General features: G+C 45.5%; 1 protein-coding gene across 1 annotated transcript; it reads right to left on the bottom strand.

Moving 5' to 3' along the window:
• Nucleotides 1-856: 856 nt before the first annotated feature.
• Nucleotides 857-1,225, bottom strand: LOC144702532 (uncharacterized). Its single transcript, XM_078574582.1, has one exon. It carries the CDS (start codon nt 1,223-1,225, stop codon nt 857-859), a length of 369 nt encoding a protein of 122 aa, XP_078430708.1.
• Nucleotides 1,226-18,248: the final 17,023 nt, after the last annotated feature.

Raw genomic sequence — 18,248 nt, 5'->3', positions numbered from 1 at the left:
TAGAAAAGAGATGAGAGGAGACAAAAGAAGATACATAAGAGAGAGACTGACATTGGAATTGGTTCAATATTGTATGGATTCCCTCAAGTTGTTAACATTAGATTGATTTTCATTTACAATAGTATACTAGCAGTTATATTACTAAGTTTCGATCACTCACTTATAGTTGTCGTAACTAAATATAACAGCTATCTTAGTATGTAACCTTAGCTTTTAAAATGTTTCCTATCTGGATTTAATCCTAGCCATCAATATTCCATCCTATCTAGATTTAAACCAATATTGAATCCCAGCGACCAAATCTGATAGGGAGTATTTGCGTACAATTCCAGTTACTACCAGGTAATCTTTATTAAAAGTCTTAGTTCACTGGATCCGGAGTCGCTTACTCCATAACCTACGGTTTATAGAGAATGACGCCATCATCCTTATTCAGATGATGCACGAGGCATTTTGTAGCTTTATTTTGTTCGCTGTGTATAAGCCTGCCTCAGTTGGACCACCAGACCCTCTGATTATCGTTGGTTTTTTTTATTTTTTGTAATTTTCCATTGTAACATCCTAAACTTCGGAATTTGTCTTACTCAATCATTTTATAAAATATCGTCTGAGTTTCTAAAAGAGGAGCGAGCTGAGGTAAAAAGAAGCCCACAGCGCCATTGGATGAGAAAGTGAATGGGGGAGAAGCATTCACTTACGTTGAACTCACCGACTGTTCTGAATCGTTGGTGGTTAAAAGTCTGTTTGAAACGGTTTGATTTATTCAAGAACTGGATAAATTTCCATAAATTCAAAGACAAATGCCCTTTGACATACTAATATGAACAAACAGTTATTGGCGCGCCGTATCATGGAGTCAAAAAAAGTCCTTGAAGTAGATTAGCTGTCGTGGCATGTTTGGCTCCTCATAGACGAGGGTCTCGTACTTCCAATCCTTGACGTTCTCTTCGTACCGGTCTTCTCGCTGGATACAAGTGATCGTGAGCTTGTAGTAGTTCCCGTTGACGTATCCCCTGATCATCCGCACAAAAAGGAGGCTGTCATCCATCTTCCCGTTATATGCTCCAATTGCGAATCTCGCGATGTCCACGGCGTGCTGTTGTTCTTCCACTCCTTTTATCTTAGTCCATCCCATTGAAGGATAGTCCTTGGCTGAATATGCGTGGTGTGCGGCTGCCGAGAGAACCGCTACGAGCAGAAGAAGGGAGGGCAGGCGGGACGCCATTGCGTTTTCGTCTGACGCGATATGGGTTTTTCTTTTGGTTTGCTGTGACTGTTATGGAAGATGATTTCGCCCGTAGTTCATATTTATAGACAGACAAAGAAGACTCTATACAGAAGAATCGCCCATTCTATTTGAATGCTCTGCCCACCGTTAAGTCCTCGCTGTGGGCGGGCTGGTGTGGTCAATTCCGTTTTACGCGACAACTTTCTGTTGAATAAATGCAGGAACGCCAAGAGCCACTAAGAATCAGTGGACGGTCATAGGTTTTTGACCTTTAGACTGTACCTTAAGAAATCCTTACACCTCTGTTTTCCCGTCCCCGGTGGCCTCCAACGAGATGTCGGAAAATGGCCCAGACGACAAATCGGGTCTCTGTGGGGAAAAGCCTAATATTTGTTTACATTTATATAACATGACATCTTAGTTTAATACTTCATATTATTGCTCAAAAACGTTGAATGACATTGTTATGACGTCCCTTTTTTTTTCTCACTTTCTGTTCTGGTGCTACTAATGGAATCCTCATCCGAGATCATACCACCTAATCAGTTATTCAAAAAATCAGGAAGACGGATGATATGCCATGTTTATAATGAAAAACATTTGTTGGTGCAGAACGGGAAATGTTAAGCAGATAATGATATCCCATACATAAATCACTCAACTGGATAATGATACCATTTATTATGCTATAACGGCATACTATACAGCAGGATCTCTTTCTCTCTCGCGGTCCCCCAGCGGCTCTCTTTTTCTCAGTTAGAAAACATGCATCACACAAGTTTGAGACTGTTCTCTCTGGAAGATTACACAGCCGAGACAAAACATAGCATACATCTGCATGGTGATGATGTCATCATCTTGGAAGTTGAATTCTGTGCTCTCATCCGATCTGCTGACTGGTCTTTATAACGCCACAGCAAGCTAATACCTGGCTAAAGGTTGAGCTTTGATTAGATCCACTGGAAACGTCCTTGTGACAGGCACTTTGCCAGCACATTGACAATTTGATCACGAGTTGAGATAAAAGAGACCTGTATAGTCCCTTTCAAAACACATCTCCATCTCAATTTTTTTGCAGTTGAGATGAGGAGATATTTTTAAACTTCAAGGAGTATGCAAAAATTCCAAGATGTAATGAAGGACACGTTTCAAATTCCTCCAATGGCATGCTTGCGGTTTCTGCATGTGTTGACATGCTCAATTGACCACCAATACAGTGTCCCGTTGTGTTATTGTAAGATGCTGTAGACTTCCGACTATGTTTCTGGAGTCGGTGCTATGATAAATGGGATTTAACTTAGAATATTATTAGTTTTTTTATGACAATTATGATGAAGCGCATGGTGTGATAACTGGCTGACATTGATCTATCTTTGGCACACACAGAATTTCACGTTTATATTTCATTTGAAATAGGGTGATACCTGTAATACTTCGGTGAATATGAATCCCAAGAACCTTTTGGTGGGACCAATATGTTGCACACCTAACATGGAGTTTATTGCTGCAATATTAGTTAAAATGCCCTGAGAACCCATATTTACAAGTTGAATTTTATCTACCAAACAATAACATATTGGAGTCCATGGATGGTACACTTGAAGAATAAGGATGAGTTAGTGTGAGTTCCAGAAAATCTGTGAATAGAAAATAACGAGCTGAGCATTTGAAACCAAGCATAGGAGGCTTATTTAAAACCAACAAGAGACTTTTGGAGGTGACACCCATGAAGATGATGCTAGGAACAGAGGAACCAAGAGGGTTGACGCATGTATACTGTTTTAGTCAGATGTCCATGAACAAAGGTGTTTGGAATGTGTGTAGTTGTTTAATGGTCCATGTATAAATCCAACAAGATATAAAAAGAGTACAAATAAAGGTCATTTCTAAAACAAGGCTATATGTTGGGCGCAAACACTCACGGAACTGTACATGGCGTGAACAACTGTAGAAGATGTCGAGGATGTTCCTAAGACAATACGAGGAGAAACACCGAGGCTTAGTCGTCACCCTCGTCACGTCCCTGTGTCGTCACCGTGAGGAGAGCACCAAATTTGAGAGAGCGAGAGAGAGGAAGGAGGGAGAGACTTCAAGTTCAAAGGAACTTTCAAGAAACTCTACTCAATTCAAAGGGAGAAAATATAATAAATTAAGGGTGTAGTAAACAAGAGAAATGGGGGCCTTTTATAGGTACAACCCTTGGCCTAAATGGTCCCTAAAAACCAGGCACGATCCTAGAAAGTAGGCATAATCCTATTCTCAAGGATGTGCTAAGTCATCCTACTTTCAAGGATGTACCAAGTCAACCCCCATAATCCTGAAACTCAGGGCTGGGGGCTTTGACATTTTCAACAATCTCCACCTTTGCAAACTTCCCAACCAATGCACACCTCATTCAACCATCTTCAAGGTGTGCCACCTTCATCGAGGTACCTCCCAGGTGAAGTATGTGCAAACACCGGTGAAACTTCTCCATCGTGACCACCTTTCTCAACATGTCTGTAGCATTCTCCTCCCTATGTACCTTTCTAAGAGAAACCTCTCCCAATTTCAGCAACTCCTCAAGCCTGTGATACTGAACATCAATGTGTTTTGAACGCTATAATACACTGGATTCTTCGGTAAGCATATAGCACTTTGAATGCCGCACAGTAAGGGGACCTACCCTTGGAGGAAAGAGAAAATTTAAAATAACTGTGAATTCAAATCTAATTTCATTGACGCTCGGATCGCGAGTCCGAAGGTTATGTTGGCAATGTGTCATGACACAGGACATCTCCTGCAGTAGTGGTGTCACGTCTAGTTATTGTGCTTGGTTGTGTGCACCACCAATTCCCCTAAGGTAAGAAGCACTCGACTCTGATGAGATGACGTTACGGAGTTCGAGTGGGCTCAGCAGAACTGGGGTAAAGCGTCCCAAATCTTCTTTCGCGATCCACAAATTATCCGTTGATGGCTTGCCATGCCAACGAACGAGAAAGCTCCACACTATTCCACCCTCAATGAAAGTAATTACCTCATCCAGTATGTGCTCAGTCTTTTCTTGCAAGTCTGAAGGTAATGCGAGCGGAGTGGACAAGTCAAACTCTCTTACAGGAAAGGCAATGGGTAGGGATGGGTCATTAGATGAGAGAGGTGGGGCTTTGTACACAACCAAATCTTAAACATTGAAAGTGGAGCGTATCCCCCATGTAGAGGGTATACCAACAATATTGGCATTTTACCCTACTCAGTTAAGGATGGGAAATGGCCCGGCGTTCGGATCATGAAACTTCGTAGCCTGCCCATGATAAATTTACTCTGACCTTACCCTCACCATCACCATATCACCTTCATTAAAATCTTTAAAACAATGGTGCAAAAATGCAGTCTGTCTACATGATGCCTTGCTACTCGCGATGCGATGACGAATTTCCTCCTGCAGACTTCTATTATACTCTTTAGAAGACTAGTAAAGCGTACATCTCTACAGGGTACTATACTCTTCAGAAGACCATGAAGACGGTGATGGGGGACCATCGCGTCGACACCAACACGGGAGATGTTCGACCGCTCCGAGCCGCTTGTGCCGACGTCCGTGACCCGGAGTTCAAGTACCCCAAGTAAGCGTTGTTATTTTTTTTTCTAAAGTATTGCTTTCGGACCGTGTCGTGCTTTGGACCGGTCTCGCATTTGATGTTTGTTCATTCTCATGTAAAGAGGAGGGCCACGTCACTTGACGGAACTCTCCCCTTAGTCTAGTCTCTTGGCATCCTCCCTTCCCCCACCTATATATAGGGGAGGCCTGCCTAAGGACTGCTCAGTCTGTCATTTTGAGAAAAACAATTGGTCTTCTTTAGTAAATTTTCGTCATGTTTTCTTAGTCAAATTTAGAAGGGAGTCGTCCTCTACCTCTCGCCACCCCAAAGAGTGAGTTGATCTTCCACAGGCGCCTGCTGGTCTTCCCCCCTTCAGCAAGCTCCATCAACGATCAAGATCGTCTCCAGCCAGTCCAGCTACGCCGGCGGATAACGCTGTGTTCTTTTTCTTCTTCTTGAACCACCGGCGCTCACGGTTTGTTGCTATTTGCAGTGGAATCATTGCCATTTGCAGTGAGAGAGCTCAGAACTTCTCAAGTTGAAACACCTGGGAGAGAGCTCAGAACCAGGTTTGAGAGAGAGGGGACGGTGGAGAGGGAGAAAGAAAGGGCGTGAGAGAGAAGGGGCGGTGATTGTTGCTATTTGCAGTGGAATCATTGCCAGTTTCTCCTTCGCTATGGTTTTCAGTTTCTTGGTTATTAGTTTCTTGATTCTTCATCCAGTCGATCCGAGTTGCTAGGGCTGAAGACGGTTTCTCACTTTCTTCAAATCCGGTTATGACGTGGAATCCACGTGGCTGCCAGGTGGATTCCGACCAGGTGGACTCCGCCAGAAATCCACCTGGCAGCCACGTGGATTCCATGTCATAGCCGGGCTATGCTTGTGGACCAAATAGGGAGTTTGGGCTGTACCGCGGCAAAAAAAAAGTAAAGGCTGGAACGCTGATTTTTGAAAAAGTTTGGGATGTACCGTGATATTAACCCTTTTTAAATTGGCCTTCAAAGCGGATGAGTTTTCGAATAAAATTTTATTTTTAGGTTTTTTATATATTGAATTAAATTTCCAAACAATAAAAATTGAAATCTAAATAGAGAAACTAGAAAACTAACCTAGAGACAAAAAGTGAAGAATTTGTGAAAATGATGAAATCCGTCCCTAAATGAAAAATCTAATAATGCAAAAATGTTCAAAATTCATGTAGAACTAAAGATTAAAAACCAGATCTTGAATCGGAATGAAAATGCAGTGCTAATTTTATTCAAAACCATTTCTAGGGCATGTACATTTCGCCCATGCCTGGCGTTTTAGAATCGTTCAAGAGGAAGATTGAAATACAAATCAGAAACTTACAAATTTTAGTGTAGAATCAATAACTATCGACCTCCAAAGCAACTCTTGTGTCCTTCCTGGCCCAATCTTTGGAGAGAGCTTCAAAAAGTGAACTTTGCGCTTTTCCATACCTGTATTTAAAGATCCAACTGTCTGGATTGTAGAGGGAGAAAAGACAAAACCTACTCTCAAAATTTCAGCCCAATCGGACATCTAGATCTCTAAATATCGTCATTTCACTATAGATTAATCTAGGACGTTGGATCATCTTGTTATTTTAGAAAAATCGATTATCCTGATTGGGTGACGCATTATTTTCTCATTTTCTGCATTCTCCGATCACGTTCTGACACGTAATTGTCCGTGTTCGCCGCTTGCAATCATTGGATGATTGAAGCTCCTTTTAAATGGCTGAAAAGACGCCACGTCGCCCTCATCATTGCCCCTTGGAAATAAAGAAATAAAAAAAAGTGAGTCACCGTCCTTTATTTGATATACGCGGTGTTGATTTCTGCGTGCATTTAATGCACGCTGCGAATCAACGCCGCACATATTTAAAGGCTTTTAAAGTATTTTTTTCACGTACATGTCGGTTGCCGCATGCAATCAATGCACTCGGCTAACCGACCTAGCGTACGAGGAAGTACATTATAAATGCAGGCGGAGATTGATTCTCTGGTTGCATTTATTGCACACAAAAAATATATATACCTTATGCACCACGTACTTCCATTTGATCCAATAATTTGCCCATTATGGCATAGCGAATCGCGATGCCATAAGGACCCAATAATGCTTTCTCTCTCTCTTATTATTAATATGCATCATTCATTCGCTTGAAGTTTGGGCTAATGATGTGGATGCCATTTAATAAATATAAAATATTTAAAAAAACATTCTAAAATGTCATATAAATAAGATATTTATTACTTAAATAGGAACAATTAATTTCTTGGCTAAATATTGGTCAGAAAATTCTATAAAAATATGGAAAAATTCCAGATAAATTATGAGAGCTCTTACCAACCTTTTGCCAAGTATTTAAGGCCCTGTAAAAAATATTTTTTCAAGAAAATGAGGTTAAATAACATGTAAAGAATGATAAAAAATTAGAAATAATAATAAAATCAAAGTATAAGTTATTTTTCTTTATTTTTATATGATCACATGCAAAGATAGTCACTAAAACACATAAATATAATGTAAAATTCATCAATTAATCGTGTTAATTTGCAAGTTATCATACCCCCCCCCACTTAATTCATCGCTAGTCCCGAAGCAATGTACGATTATTTCTTTAGATGACTTCTTCATCCATCAATCATCATTCATCTACAAGAAGTGTTAGAATTATCAATAACATGCTCAAACGAAACTCTCCTCAACAACTTGGATTCCACCTTGTCAGGAGTATAGGTGCCATCCCTCTTGGTTTTGGGTAGAGCTAATGAAATGAAATAGAAAGATGTACTTCTCTCCAGATATTACACTATGATCCCAAAAGTTTCCTCATTGCACTCTTCAAGTGGTGGACCTCTCGCCTCTCATATCAAGGTTACTCTCTTCCGGGTAGCGGCTACTTATGTTAAAATTCTCCACTAAGTTTCCTCCTACTATAAGATAAAAGCTCGACATTCTCCGGCTCCCAGTTAGCACATAATATCAAATATTGTGATGGCATGGGTAAGAGAATAAGAACCAACGAAAGATAGAATGCTCAAAGGGGATGAGATGGATTTCAAATGAAAGAGAAAACAGAGTAGAATTATCATTGACTCTAATGAGGGCATTATGTAAAATTATTGAAGAGAATAAGAGGTAATAAGAAATTGGAGAGTTAAATTAGACAGAAATGGTGATAAAGATGGGATAAAGGTGATCCCATGGAAAGGGAGATAGAATGGCTTGGGCGATGGCTACCATCCATGAAAGGCTGTTGGTTAAAGAAAGGTTCAAGAAAGCGGATAGGTATATGGCATATGGTACAACAAATAGGATGGCAAAATGGAATGGCATATAGAATGGCATAGTGGAATGGCAAGATGGGTGGAGAATCAAGAAAAACAAATTCTGTGCTTAAAGACTTGGAAAAAATTCCTATCTTCCACCCTAAAGTAAGATTGACTCAATGAAAGAATAAAAACATTCAAGTAGGATCGGCTCAGTGAATGGTGGCGCGTTGGGAGTCCTCAATTCACTCAACTCTCTGCCTTTTTGAGGCATAGTGCTTCAATCCTTTGATTTTCGTATCCCCTACACACCCACAAGATACCCTAGCCATTTGGACATTGACTCCCACATTATCCAAAGTCATGGTTTGTTTTATTTTTGCATGGTCATGATTCGGTATATAAAGCCAAACTTCCCTACATATGCAATTCGAATTCATGGATGAAGAAGGTCTCCTAAAGATGGGTTTTCAATTATACATGCAATTTATATGAGAAAAAGAAAACAAAGGTTTGCAATCCTAAGCACATGAAATGTTCTCCCCCCCTCACTAAAATGTGCAATGTCCTCAATGCATGAGAATGAATGACACATGTAGTACGGAAGTTCAGAATTGTACATCTGCTTAGGCGTGATCTTTGAAGAACTTACTACTGGTGAGCCGACATCTCGTTATGTGTATGACTTGTACTTCTTCTTGTTCTTTATTTCTGGAAAAAACTACAAACTGAAAACAAAACAAACAAAAATGAAAACTAGGGAATTTGGTTAATTCCCATTATTTGCGAAATGGAAATGCAATAAAGAAAAAAGTTCTAGAATCCAAATCCTAAGTTGGTGCTTCTTGTTCGGTGGGTGCAATCGGGCTTAACAATATTGTTGTTGGGGGTTGCGATAAATCGTTCCCTTCCACATACGGCTTTAATCGCATGCCATTTACTGTGAACACCTTCCCTGTCTTAGGATCAAAAACCAACTCCTCCATTATCATACATGTCAGTAATTATAAATGGTCCATCCCATCTTGATTTTAACTTCGCTCGAAAAAGTTTCAATCTTAAATTCTAAAAGCCATACCTTTTGATGTTTCTGAAAATGTTTGCGGTTCATGTTCTCATCATGATAATGCTTCATCCTGGCTTTATAAATTCTTGAATTTCATAACTTTCATTCCTCTGTTCCTGGGGTTCGTGCATCTGTAATAAACGTTGTTTTCTTGCTGCATCTAAAGAGATATTAAGTTTTTTAATAGCCCAGTAAGCTTTATGTTCTATTTCCACCGGAAGATGACATGCTTTACCGAAAACAACCTTATAAGGGGACATCCGTAATGGTGGTTTGTAAGCAGTTCTATATGCCCAAAGTGCATCATACAGCCTACTTGACCAATCTTTCCCATCAGCCCGGATAATATTTTTAATAATCTTCTTAATCTCTCTATTTAAATTCTCAACTTGAACATTGGCTTATGGATGATATGGGGTAGTGATTCTATGTTGAACCCAATATTTCTTTAGCATGGTCCTGAGTTCAGAATTATTGACACGACTTCCTCCATCGCTAATAATTGCTCTTGGACAATCAAACCTGGAAAATATATGTTGTTGAATGAATTTAAGGACTATCTTATGATCATTTGACCTAGTGGGTATTACTTCAACCCATCTGGAAAGATAATCTACTCCCATCAAGATGTACTCATGCCCATTTGAATTTGGGAATGATCCCATAAAATCAATCCCCCATATGTCAAAGATTTCCACTTCAATTATGGGCTGTAGTCGCATTCTATCATTCTTTTTTATATTTACCACAGCTTGACATTTTAAACAACTAGAGCAGAACTTAAAAGCATCCAAAAATAATCTTGGACGAAAGAATCCACAATATAAAACTTTAAATGCAGTTAACTTTGGAGCATAATGTGCACCACATAAAGAAGAATGTCAAACATCTAATATGCTCCATTGTTCTTCCTCGGGCACACACCTTCTAAATACATGGTCAACACCTAATTTAAAAAGTTAAGATTCCTCATAGTAATAGTAATTAATATCTTTATAAAACTTCTTTCTATCATTAACATCCCGATCATTAGGTAATAACACTGTGACAAGAAAATTTACAATATGAGCATATCATGGAAGCTTTTTACCTTGAATTTATAAAATATATTCATCAGGAAAATCATCATGGATAGGCATACATAATTCTGTAGATAATATATAAAGATGATCTGCAACTGTATTATCTATTCCACGTTTATCCTTGATTTCTAAATCAGATTATTGTAAAAGTAAGATCCACTGTATTAATCTAGGTTTGGTTTCTTTTTTATTTAATAAAGACTTTAAAGCTGCATGATCTGAAAAGACAATTGTTTTACTACCTAACAGATAAGAACAAAAATTTTCTAAGGCAAAAATAATATCAAGCAACTATTTTTTAGTTGTTGAGTAGTTTACTTGTACTCCTCCTCAAGTTTTGCTTGCGTAGAAGATGGAAACTAGATACTTTTCAATTCTTTGTCCTAAAATAGCTCCCACCACACTGTCAGAGTTGCCATGATGGGGGACCATCGCGACAGCACGACAGCCCGCCGCCAGCAACTGCACCGAGCCGCTCGAGCCGACGTCCGTGACGCCACGTTCAAGTACTCTAAATAGAGTCTGAGGCCGCATGCGTATTTTCTCCTTATTTTCTTGCTTCTATGTTGTAATTTCATCGTTGGATTATGGACCAGGCCGTTCGTGTTTTGGCCTCGTCCATCTCGTTTATTTTTCTTTTCTTTTATCGTCAAATGGACAAAACCGCACGTGTTGAGACGGTTTTCTCAAGTTATGCCGAATGGGCATGCCCGTACCCCTATATAAGGACGACATGCCCAAGAGGATGTTCAGACCATTTTGTGAGAATATCCAAGTATTGTTTCTTTTCCTTTGTTTGTTTCCTAGAGATCGTGAAGCCTAGTCTTCTTTGATTTCGTTGTGGGAGACGTGGCCATCGTCCACGACCGTCTGTACGTGGTGCCATTGTTTCTTCTAATCGCCCTTCTTCTTCACCATAAGAAGTTCGATTCGTGGTAGTTATTCTGAAAGAAACTATGAAGAACTTGGTGATGGAGGACCATCCGGATGACGACAGCCAGACGACGACACCGACATCTGCGGGACGCTCGACGACGACACGCCAGCAGCCCCATCAGACAGCTCGCGCCGACGTCCGCAACCCGGGGTTTAAGTACTCCGGGTAGGTTCGCAAGATTTATGTTTTCTCTCTATGTGTCTTTCTTTATATTTCGAATTATGGGATTGGGCCAATATCGTAGGGCCCATCCTCGTCTCTCTTTATTTTACAGTTTGTATTTTCATTTTGTAAGGAGAGGTCGAACCACGTCTTGCGACGGTTCCACCTCTCCCCACGTCTCCTTGGCACCCCTCCTCCCAATATAAGGGGAGGGCATGCCCAAGGGACTACTTGGAAGTTTTTGAAATTGAAAAGTCTTTTCAGAGATCTTCCCCCTTATCGTAGCGTAGCGTAGGGGGTTTGGCTAGCCCCACCTCTTCGTCGAGATCACTCCGGAGAGTAGAGCCCCCGCGGCGTCCGTCGAGATCACTCCAGGCGTCGCGTGTTCAACTGCACTGGTCGAGATCACTCCGGTACGTCAAGAATTTCAAGAAGCCGTCGCAATCAAGAATCAAGAGTGTGCCCATTGAGATCACTCTGGGTGCCTTCAAGATTCAAGAAAGCGAAGGCGCTGTGCTGCATCGGGATATCTCTCTCCAGCGAGGAGGAACACCCGCGACCTCGTCAAGAATCCACCCCGCCCGGTTCTTGATCTCTCCCCTCCATCTTCATCTCTCTCATCCTACCATTACGACCACCTTCTCCATCGTTCTTGATCATTCCTCAACCCAGTTCTTGGTTACCTTCCACCCACTCCCTCGTTTTCTTGAACCCAACCCCCCTTCTTGTTCGTCAACCATCGATCTCCCCTCCTTCCTCTCCTACACCGCCACCGCCCCTTGACCCCTGCCACCACCTAGTTCCGACCTTCTTGATTCCCCACCCATTGCTCCGCCATCTTCTTGACCTTCTCCAACCTCACCCGTCCACGATCTTTCCCGAACCCCGCCAAACCCCTCGCAGCCTCGCCAACATCCCGCGCAGTCCGCGCGCGGGCCGCCGCTCCAGCGGTCTTGCCGCACGACCGCCCGCGATCTTGCCACACGGCCGCCCGCGATCTTGCCGCACGGCCGCCCGCGATCTTGCCGCACGGCCGCCCGCCCCGCTCGCGGAACGGCCGTCCTCGCGCCACCGCACCGTCGTCCTCGCGCCACCGCACCGTCGTCCTCGCGCCACCACACCGTCGTCCTCGCGCCACCGCACGGTCGTCCTCGCGCCACCGCGCTCGCGGAGCCACTGCCCCAACGCGTGCGGCCGCCCTGATCTCCACCGGTTCCACCCGCGGCTCCCCTTGAACCCGCGGCCGCGACCCTCCTACCCACGCCACGGGGCCGCTGACCCACGGGTTCCGCTATCCGGTGGACTGGTCGCGCACCCGGCTCCTTGCTCGGCGCCGGCACCAGCCTGAGCCCTCGTCAAGTTACTCGCCGAAGAGCGGCACCGTGACGTGACCACGCCCTGACACGAATTCTCACGTCCCCGCATCGCCTCCCGTCGGCCTCCCGGGCTAGTCGGATATCACTTCGCTTCCACTGGTTTTTCGGCCCGTCAACTCATCGCTCGCCCCCGATACGCCACGGACTCAGCGATCCTAAGGTCAAATCCTCGTCTCCTCTCCGTCTTAAAACCAGTATTATTACTTCTTGCAGTGCCGTCTCCCGCTATCGCGTCCCTTGCCCCGGCGCCCCGAAAGAATCGCCAGAAATAGGATTAACCACCATCGACGAGAATAGGAGCTTTCTTGAGGTAAATGGACTGTCTTCTGACCGCTTAAATTCCGAACTTGATAGGGCCGTTGGACGCCCCTCTCGTCTAGACGTCTAGTAGATTCCGAGGGTCATTGGGAGTTTGATCTACGGATCGTTCTTCCAGGGTGATCGTCCCAATCCACGCTGTTATCTGTTGATGTCTTGTATCGCTCGTCCATACGCGCATTATTTTTTAACATCATTTCACCACATAGCATCATCTTCTCCTGTGACGCGAAACGCGCCGCTCGATCCCGGCCGTCGTCGTTTCGCATCACTTGGTTCTAGGGACTTCTTGCAATTTGGACGTCGTCAACTCCCTCGAGGTTGGACTCCATCAGCGGAATCACGCCTGTGAGCCCCTTTCCCACGCTGATCAAGCGAGAGCCTCCGTGATCCGCGGCCGCTCGGCCATCGCGACCCACGCCAGCAGCCCAGGCTTCCGCCGCGGCCGACGCCTCTCGCCCATCCCCGCACAAAAATCCTTTGCGCTGCTCGTCCGCCTCCCATCCACCGTAATCTGAGTACCGGATCCACGCAACGTGCCCGCGTACCTTATTTACGAGACATGTCCAAGGGAGGTCACCCGCCATCGGCTCCGCTCTACGGGTGCGTTGGACGCTCGTGTACTGCTGCCTGGCGGTCTATCGCGACCTGACTCCACCAAGTCAGCGCACCACGTTTGTGCGCAGACCTTGGCGGTCATTCCTCGTCTACTCCGAACAACGCTCACACAGTGTGTGCTTGGGAAACTCCCGACGCCCCTACACGCCGTGGGTCATACGTTGGATTCCCCTACACTTTCTACATTCAACGTCGACTGGTGGGTTTCCTTCTGCGATGGCACTACAACAATCGTCAACAGCGCATTGTCTTTGGTCAACCTGCCAGGTTCATAGGCTTTTCCTTTCCCCTCTGTTAACAGATCGTTACTCTCTTGCAATATCGTCTCTTATTGTCTTGAGCCTCGAGAGTTAGGAACCCATATAGACCCGTCTTATAACCATAGAAGAGTGAATAGGCTTAATATTCTTGTGGTAGTGCATTGTTTTCTTCGGTGAACGCGGGACGTCCTTGGATAGTCGGACTATCCCTCGTCATACGCGTTCGGATTTGGTCCAAAGGGACGTTGGGAAGTCGATTGTGCTCAATCCAACTTCGCCAATTTAACTAACCGCTCAATTTGTTCTTCGCGTTGCTTATTACTTGTCGTTATTTTCTCAACTCATTAATTCATCTCTTAGTCATTTTGGTGTTTCATTAGACAACTAGTTGTGGTGTAACCCGAGCCGACCGATCCCGTCTGGACGTGTTACATCACGCCACACATGTTTTCAAAAGGTTTACTCCAATCTAGAGCTTGTAAGATTGGTGCTTGAATTAAAGCCTCTTTAATCTGCAAGAAGGATGCTTTAGCATCTTCATTAAAAACAAACAATGATTCTTTAAAGACTAAATTAGTTAAAGGTTTAAAAAATTTAGCAAAATCTTTAATAAATATTTTGTAGAAGCCAGCATGCCCTAGAAATCTCCTAAGTTGTTTTAGGATTGTTCTTGATAACCTCGACGTTGGCCCTGTCCACCCTTAGTCCATCCTTGCTGATATAGTGCCCTAGGACAATTCCCTCCACCATGAAGTGGGACTTCTCCCAACTTAGCGCCAAATTGTTCTGCACACATATCTTCCATTCTGAGGGCAGGTTGTTGTGCTTGAGCACCTTGTCCTTGCTTGGGCATTTTAATTTATTTTTTGTGCTCTTCTAAGGTCTGCATCAACATCTTCCTTTCTTCATGCATGCTCTTTCTCTCTTTGTGCATTTCCCTGATAAAATCCATTAAAGCTGAGTTAGAGCTTTCGTTATTATTGTTAGGAATCAGAGTAAAAAGGCTAAGAAAAATTTTGAAAATTTTGCGGATATTGCTGCGGAGCAAATTGCTTTGATGCGAAGTTGTTGTTTCCTCCTTTACTCCAATTCTGATTAGGTCTTGCATTCCACAGAGTATTTTCTGCATCTTGTCTCCCAAATGTATTAACATGTTCAACCATAGGACAAGATTCATCAGAATATTCGTCACTAGAACAAAAACAACAAGGGGAGTTAGTGGCATTGTTGCCCTCATATGTATTCCCCTTTCCTTTAGTTTCCTGCAAAAAACATTTAAAATTATTACTCATATCTTCTATTGTTTTACCAATCTCGCTCATGTCTCTTTCCAATTTATCCATTCTGATCTCTCGCTCAACTGCTTTGACATCAATGATTCCTCCACGTTTTGGACCTGCATTTCGGTTAGTGTACAAAAAACATTAACGATATACCCAATCTTCCACTAACTTTTTCGCAAGTTTGATGAATTCATCTACATGAGTGTCAAGGAACACTCCTCCACTAGATATACCTACTAGATGTCGCTCCTAGTCATTCAATCCACCATAAAAAAATTGAACCAATTCATGAGATGGAATTTTATGATGTGGCATAAATCTTTCCCGTGCCTCTCCAAGGGTGTCACTTCCAAGTAAGTGATATAAATCTTTCCCGTGCCTCTCCAAGGGTGTCAGTTCCTTGATAGAAATCTCTTATAGCCTTCCTAATTGAAGTGGTCTTTCCACAAGAATAGTATTTCTTTAAAAAAATAGCTTGCATCTCACTCCATGATTGAAATTCTTGACCTACTCCTTTGAACCACTCTTTGGCCCTATCTTTTAAAGCAAATTGAAATAGCCTGAGTTTGAGAATTTCCTGAGGAACACCTGCATAACTATAAGCAGAACATATCTAGTTATACTCCTCTAAAAACTCATAAGGCTCCTCATTAAATCATCCATAAATGTAGGTAATTTGATGTCGGACAACGTCTCAACGGCGTCCGACCGTCACCGAGGGTAGGAACTCGGTGTCGGATCACTAACTAGTCGGTTCACGTCCGCGACGTCAACCGAGGGGTATGCGAGAAACAGGAATGTATGTATGACGATAACGATAATGATGGCCCTAATCTGGTACGTGCAATGCGCCGACAAGCGATGGTATGCCAACCCGGGGCAGGGACGGAGTCGCCAAGTGGGGCCGAACCGGTCTTCCAAGTCGTCCGAGAGGGGGTCGAGGGCGCGCACGCCGTCGAATGGGGGGTAGTCCCCACTGGGTTGCTCACACGCGTCGGGGTGTCCCGACTCGTACCGGACGGGTAAGACGCTCGTTTGGTTTTTGTCGTTCGCTCAACCTGTCCCACTCACCTATCTAACCCGAGCGCGGTGGAGGCAATACGAAAGAATACTGAAGGAAATACATGACGTAAAGAAGCGAGGGAAGCAGAGTACCTTCGTCGCGAGGCGACGGTTGACTCGTGTATGAGCTTCCACGAGAAGGACCAGAGGTGTGGGTGTACGCCAGTCGCAAACACCGGGCAGGAAAGCAGTCAGGCGCGGCGATGCGGTCGTCAAGGCAGCAGCACAGAGGGTCGGCGGCCGGGCGGCCAGTCGCGCGATTGGCGGCTCGGCCTGGCCGCGCGAGGGGCGGTGTGAGGCGTCGGCGCGGCGGCGGTGCAATCCGGCCGCGCGGCGGCGGCTGGGTGACTGGCCACGCAGTCGACGGCTCAGGATGGCCGCGCGAGCAGAGGTGCGAATGGCCGGCGTGGCGGCGGTGCAATCCCGGGCGGCTGGTCGCGCGATCGGCGGCTAAGGTAGGCAGCGCGAATAGCGGCACGAGGAGACTGCGAAGCGGCAGTACGGCCCAATCGCGCGGCGGCGGTGCAATCCGGCTGCCCGGCGGCGCGGCTCGAACGGCGGCCGCGCGGGCTCGTCGGCGGCTCGGGCTGGCCGCGCGAGCAGAGGCGCGGGGAGGTTGCGCGGCGGCGGTGCAGTCCCGGGCGGCTGGTCGCGCGGTCGGCGGCTCGGGCTGGCGCGAAAGCGCGGCGCGAAGAGGCTGCGCCGCAGCGCTGCAACCCGGTCGCGCGGCGGCGCGGCTCGAACGGCGGCCGCGCGGGCTCGGTTAGCGGCCGTGCATTCTCGACCGGGGTGGCACGGCAGCGGTTCTCTTCCCGTCCCCTCTTTCCCCTTCCTTCTCCTCCCTCTCCTTCTTCTTCCTTCTTCTTCTTTCTTCTCCTCTTCTCCCCACGACCTGACGCTTTTCTTTCAACGTACGATTCTTCAAATTAGGTTTAGCGTGAGGGGAAGCGCCCACCTCTTCCCCTTATATATGGGTGAAGATGGGCCCTTCCTTAAGTCCAAAAACAACAAAACAAAAACAAAAAGGAAAGGAAATAAGGAAAGGAAATAAGGAAAGCAGGCTTGTCAGGCCCAACATAGAAAAAAGGGGGGGGGGGGGGGAAGAGTTCCTCATATGGGCCCTTCCCCCGCTACACGACAACACGATAAGAGCGAAAAGCTATAGAATAAAGTAACCGAAGGTGTCGCTGTGCCCCGGTGGTCGGCGTCCGCGTCATGCCATATAACGGAATCCGGGATCCCGTGTTGGTGCGGCGGCTCGTCGTGGTGGCTGGATCCGTCTCGGTGGCGAGCTGGGTAGTGACGGCTCCTCGTGTGCTGGGTCGGTGACGTCCTGCTGCTCCTCTGCTGCTGCCTCGATGACGATCGATGGCGACGCGCCATCAACCCTCCCGGGGTGGGAAGGACTCGACTCCGGCGAGTCAGGGTGGAGGATCGACGACGGTGGAAGGAGGTCGGGACGAAGGCGTCGGAGCTCCGGTTCTGCCAGCCAAGTGTCGTCCGCGCAGGTGTGGCCCGCCCACCGTACTAGGAACCTCCTCGATGCTTCCCCACCTTCTTGGTCAATTATCTGCTGTAGTACACAATCGATTGCCTCGTGCCTATCGGGCGAAACAATCGGGGGAGTGGTCGCGGCAAACTCACTCACGCTAAAGGGGTCTAGAGAGGCTGGGGTTGGGGAGGAAGAAGGGGCCCGGTACCGAGCTAGGTCCGCCACATTGAATGTGGAGCCTATTCCCCACGTAGGAGGAATTTCGACGACATACGCGTTGTCGCCCACTCTTCGGAGGATCCGGAACGGGCCGGCGCTGCGAGCATGCAGCTTCGTTGCCGTCCCGGGAGAGTATCTCTCCGGCCTGAGTCTGACCATCACTAGGTCTCCCACGTCAAATGCTCTGGGTCGGCGATGCAAGTCGGCGGCTTGCTTGTACAATGCATTTTCCTGCGTGATCCTATCATGAATGCGATGATGTAATGCAGAGACATGCTGGGCAAATGCA

This window comes from Wolffia australiana, chromosome 4, assembly GCF_029677425.1.
Source record: "Wolffia australiana isolate 7733 chromosome 4, ASM2967742v1".
Lineage (NCBI taxonomy): Eukaryota > Viridiplantae > Streptophyta > Magnoliopsida > Alismatales > Araceae > Wolffia > Wolffia australiana.
This window is presented reverse-complemented; position numbering and strand designations above follow the sequence as displayed.

Excerpts from the sequence above, each read along its gene's own strand:
- LOC144702532 (XM_078574582.1), bottom strand. The coding sequence starts at position 1,225 with ATGGCGTCCCGCCTGCCCTCCCTTCTTCTGCTCGTAGCGGTTCTCTCG.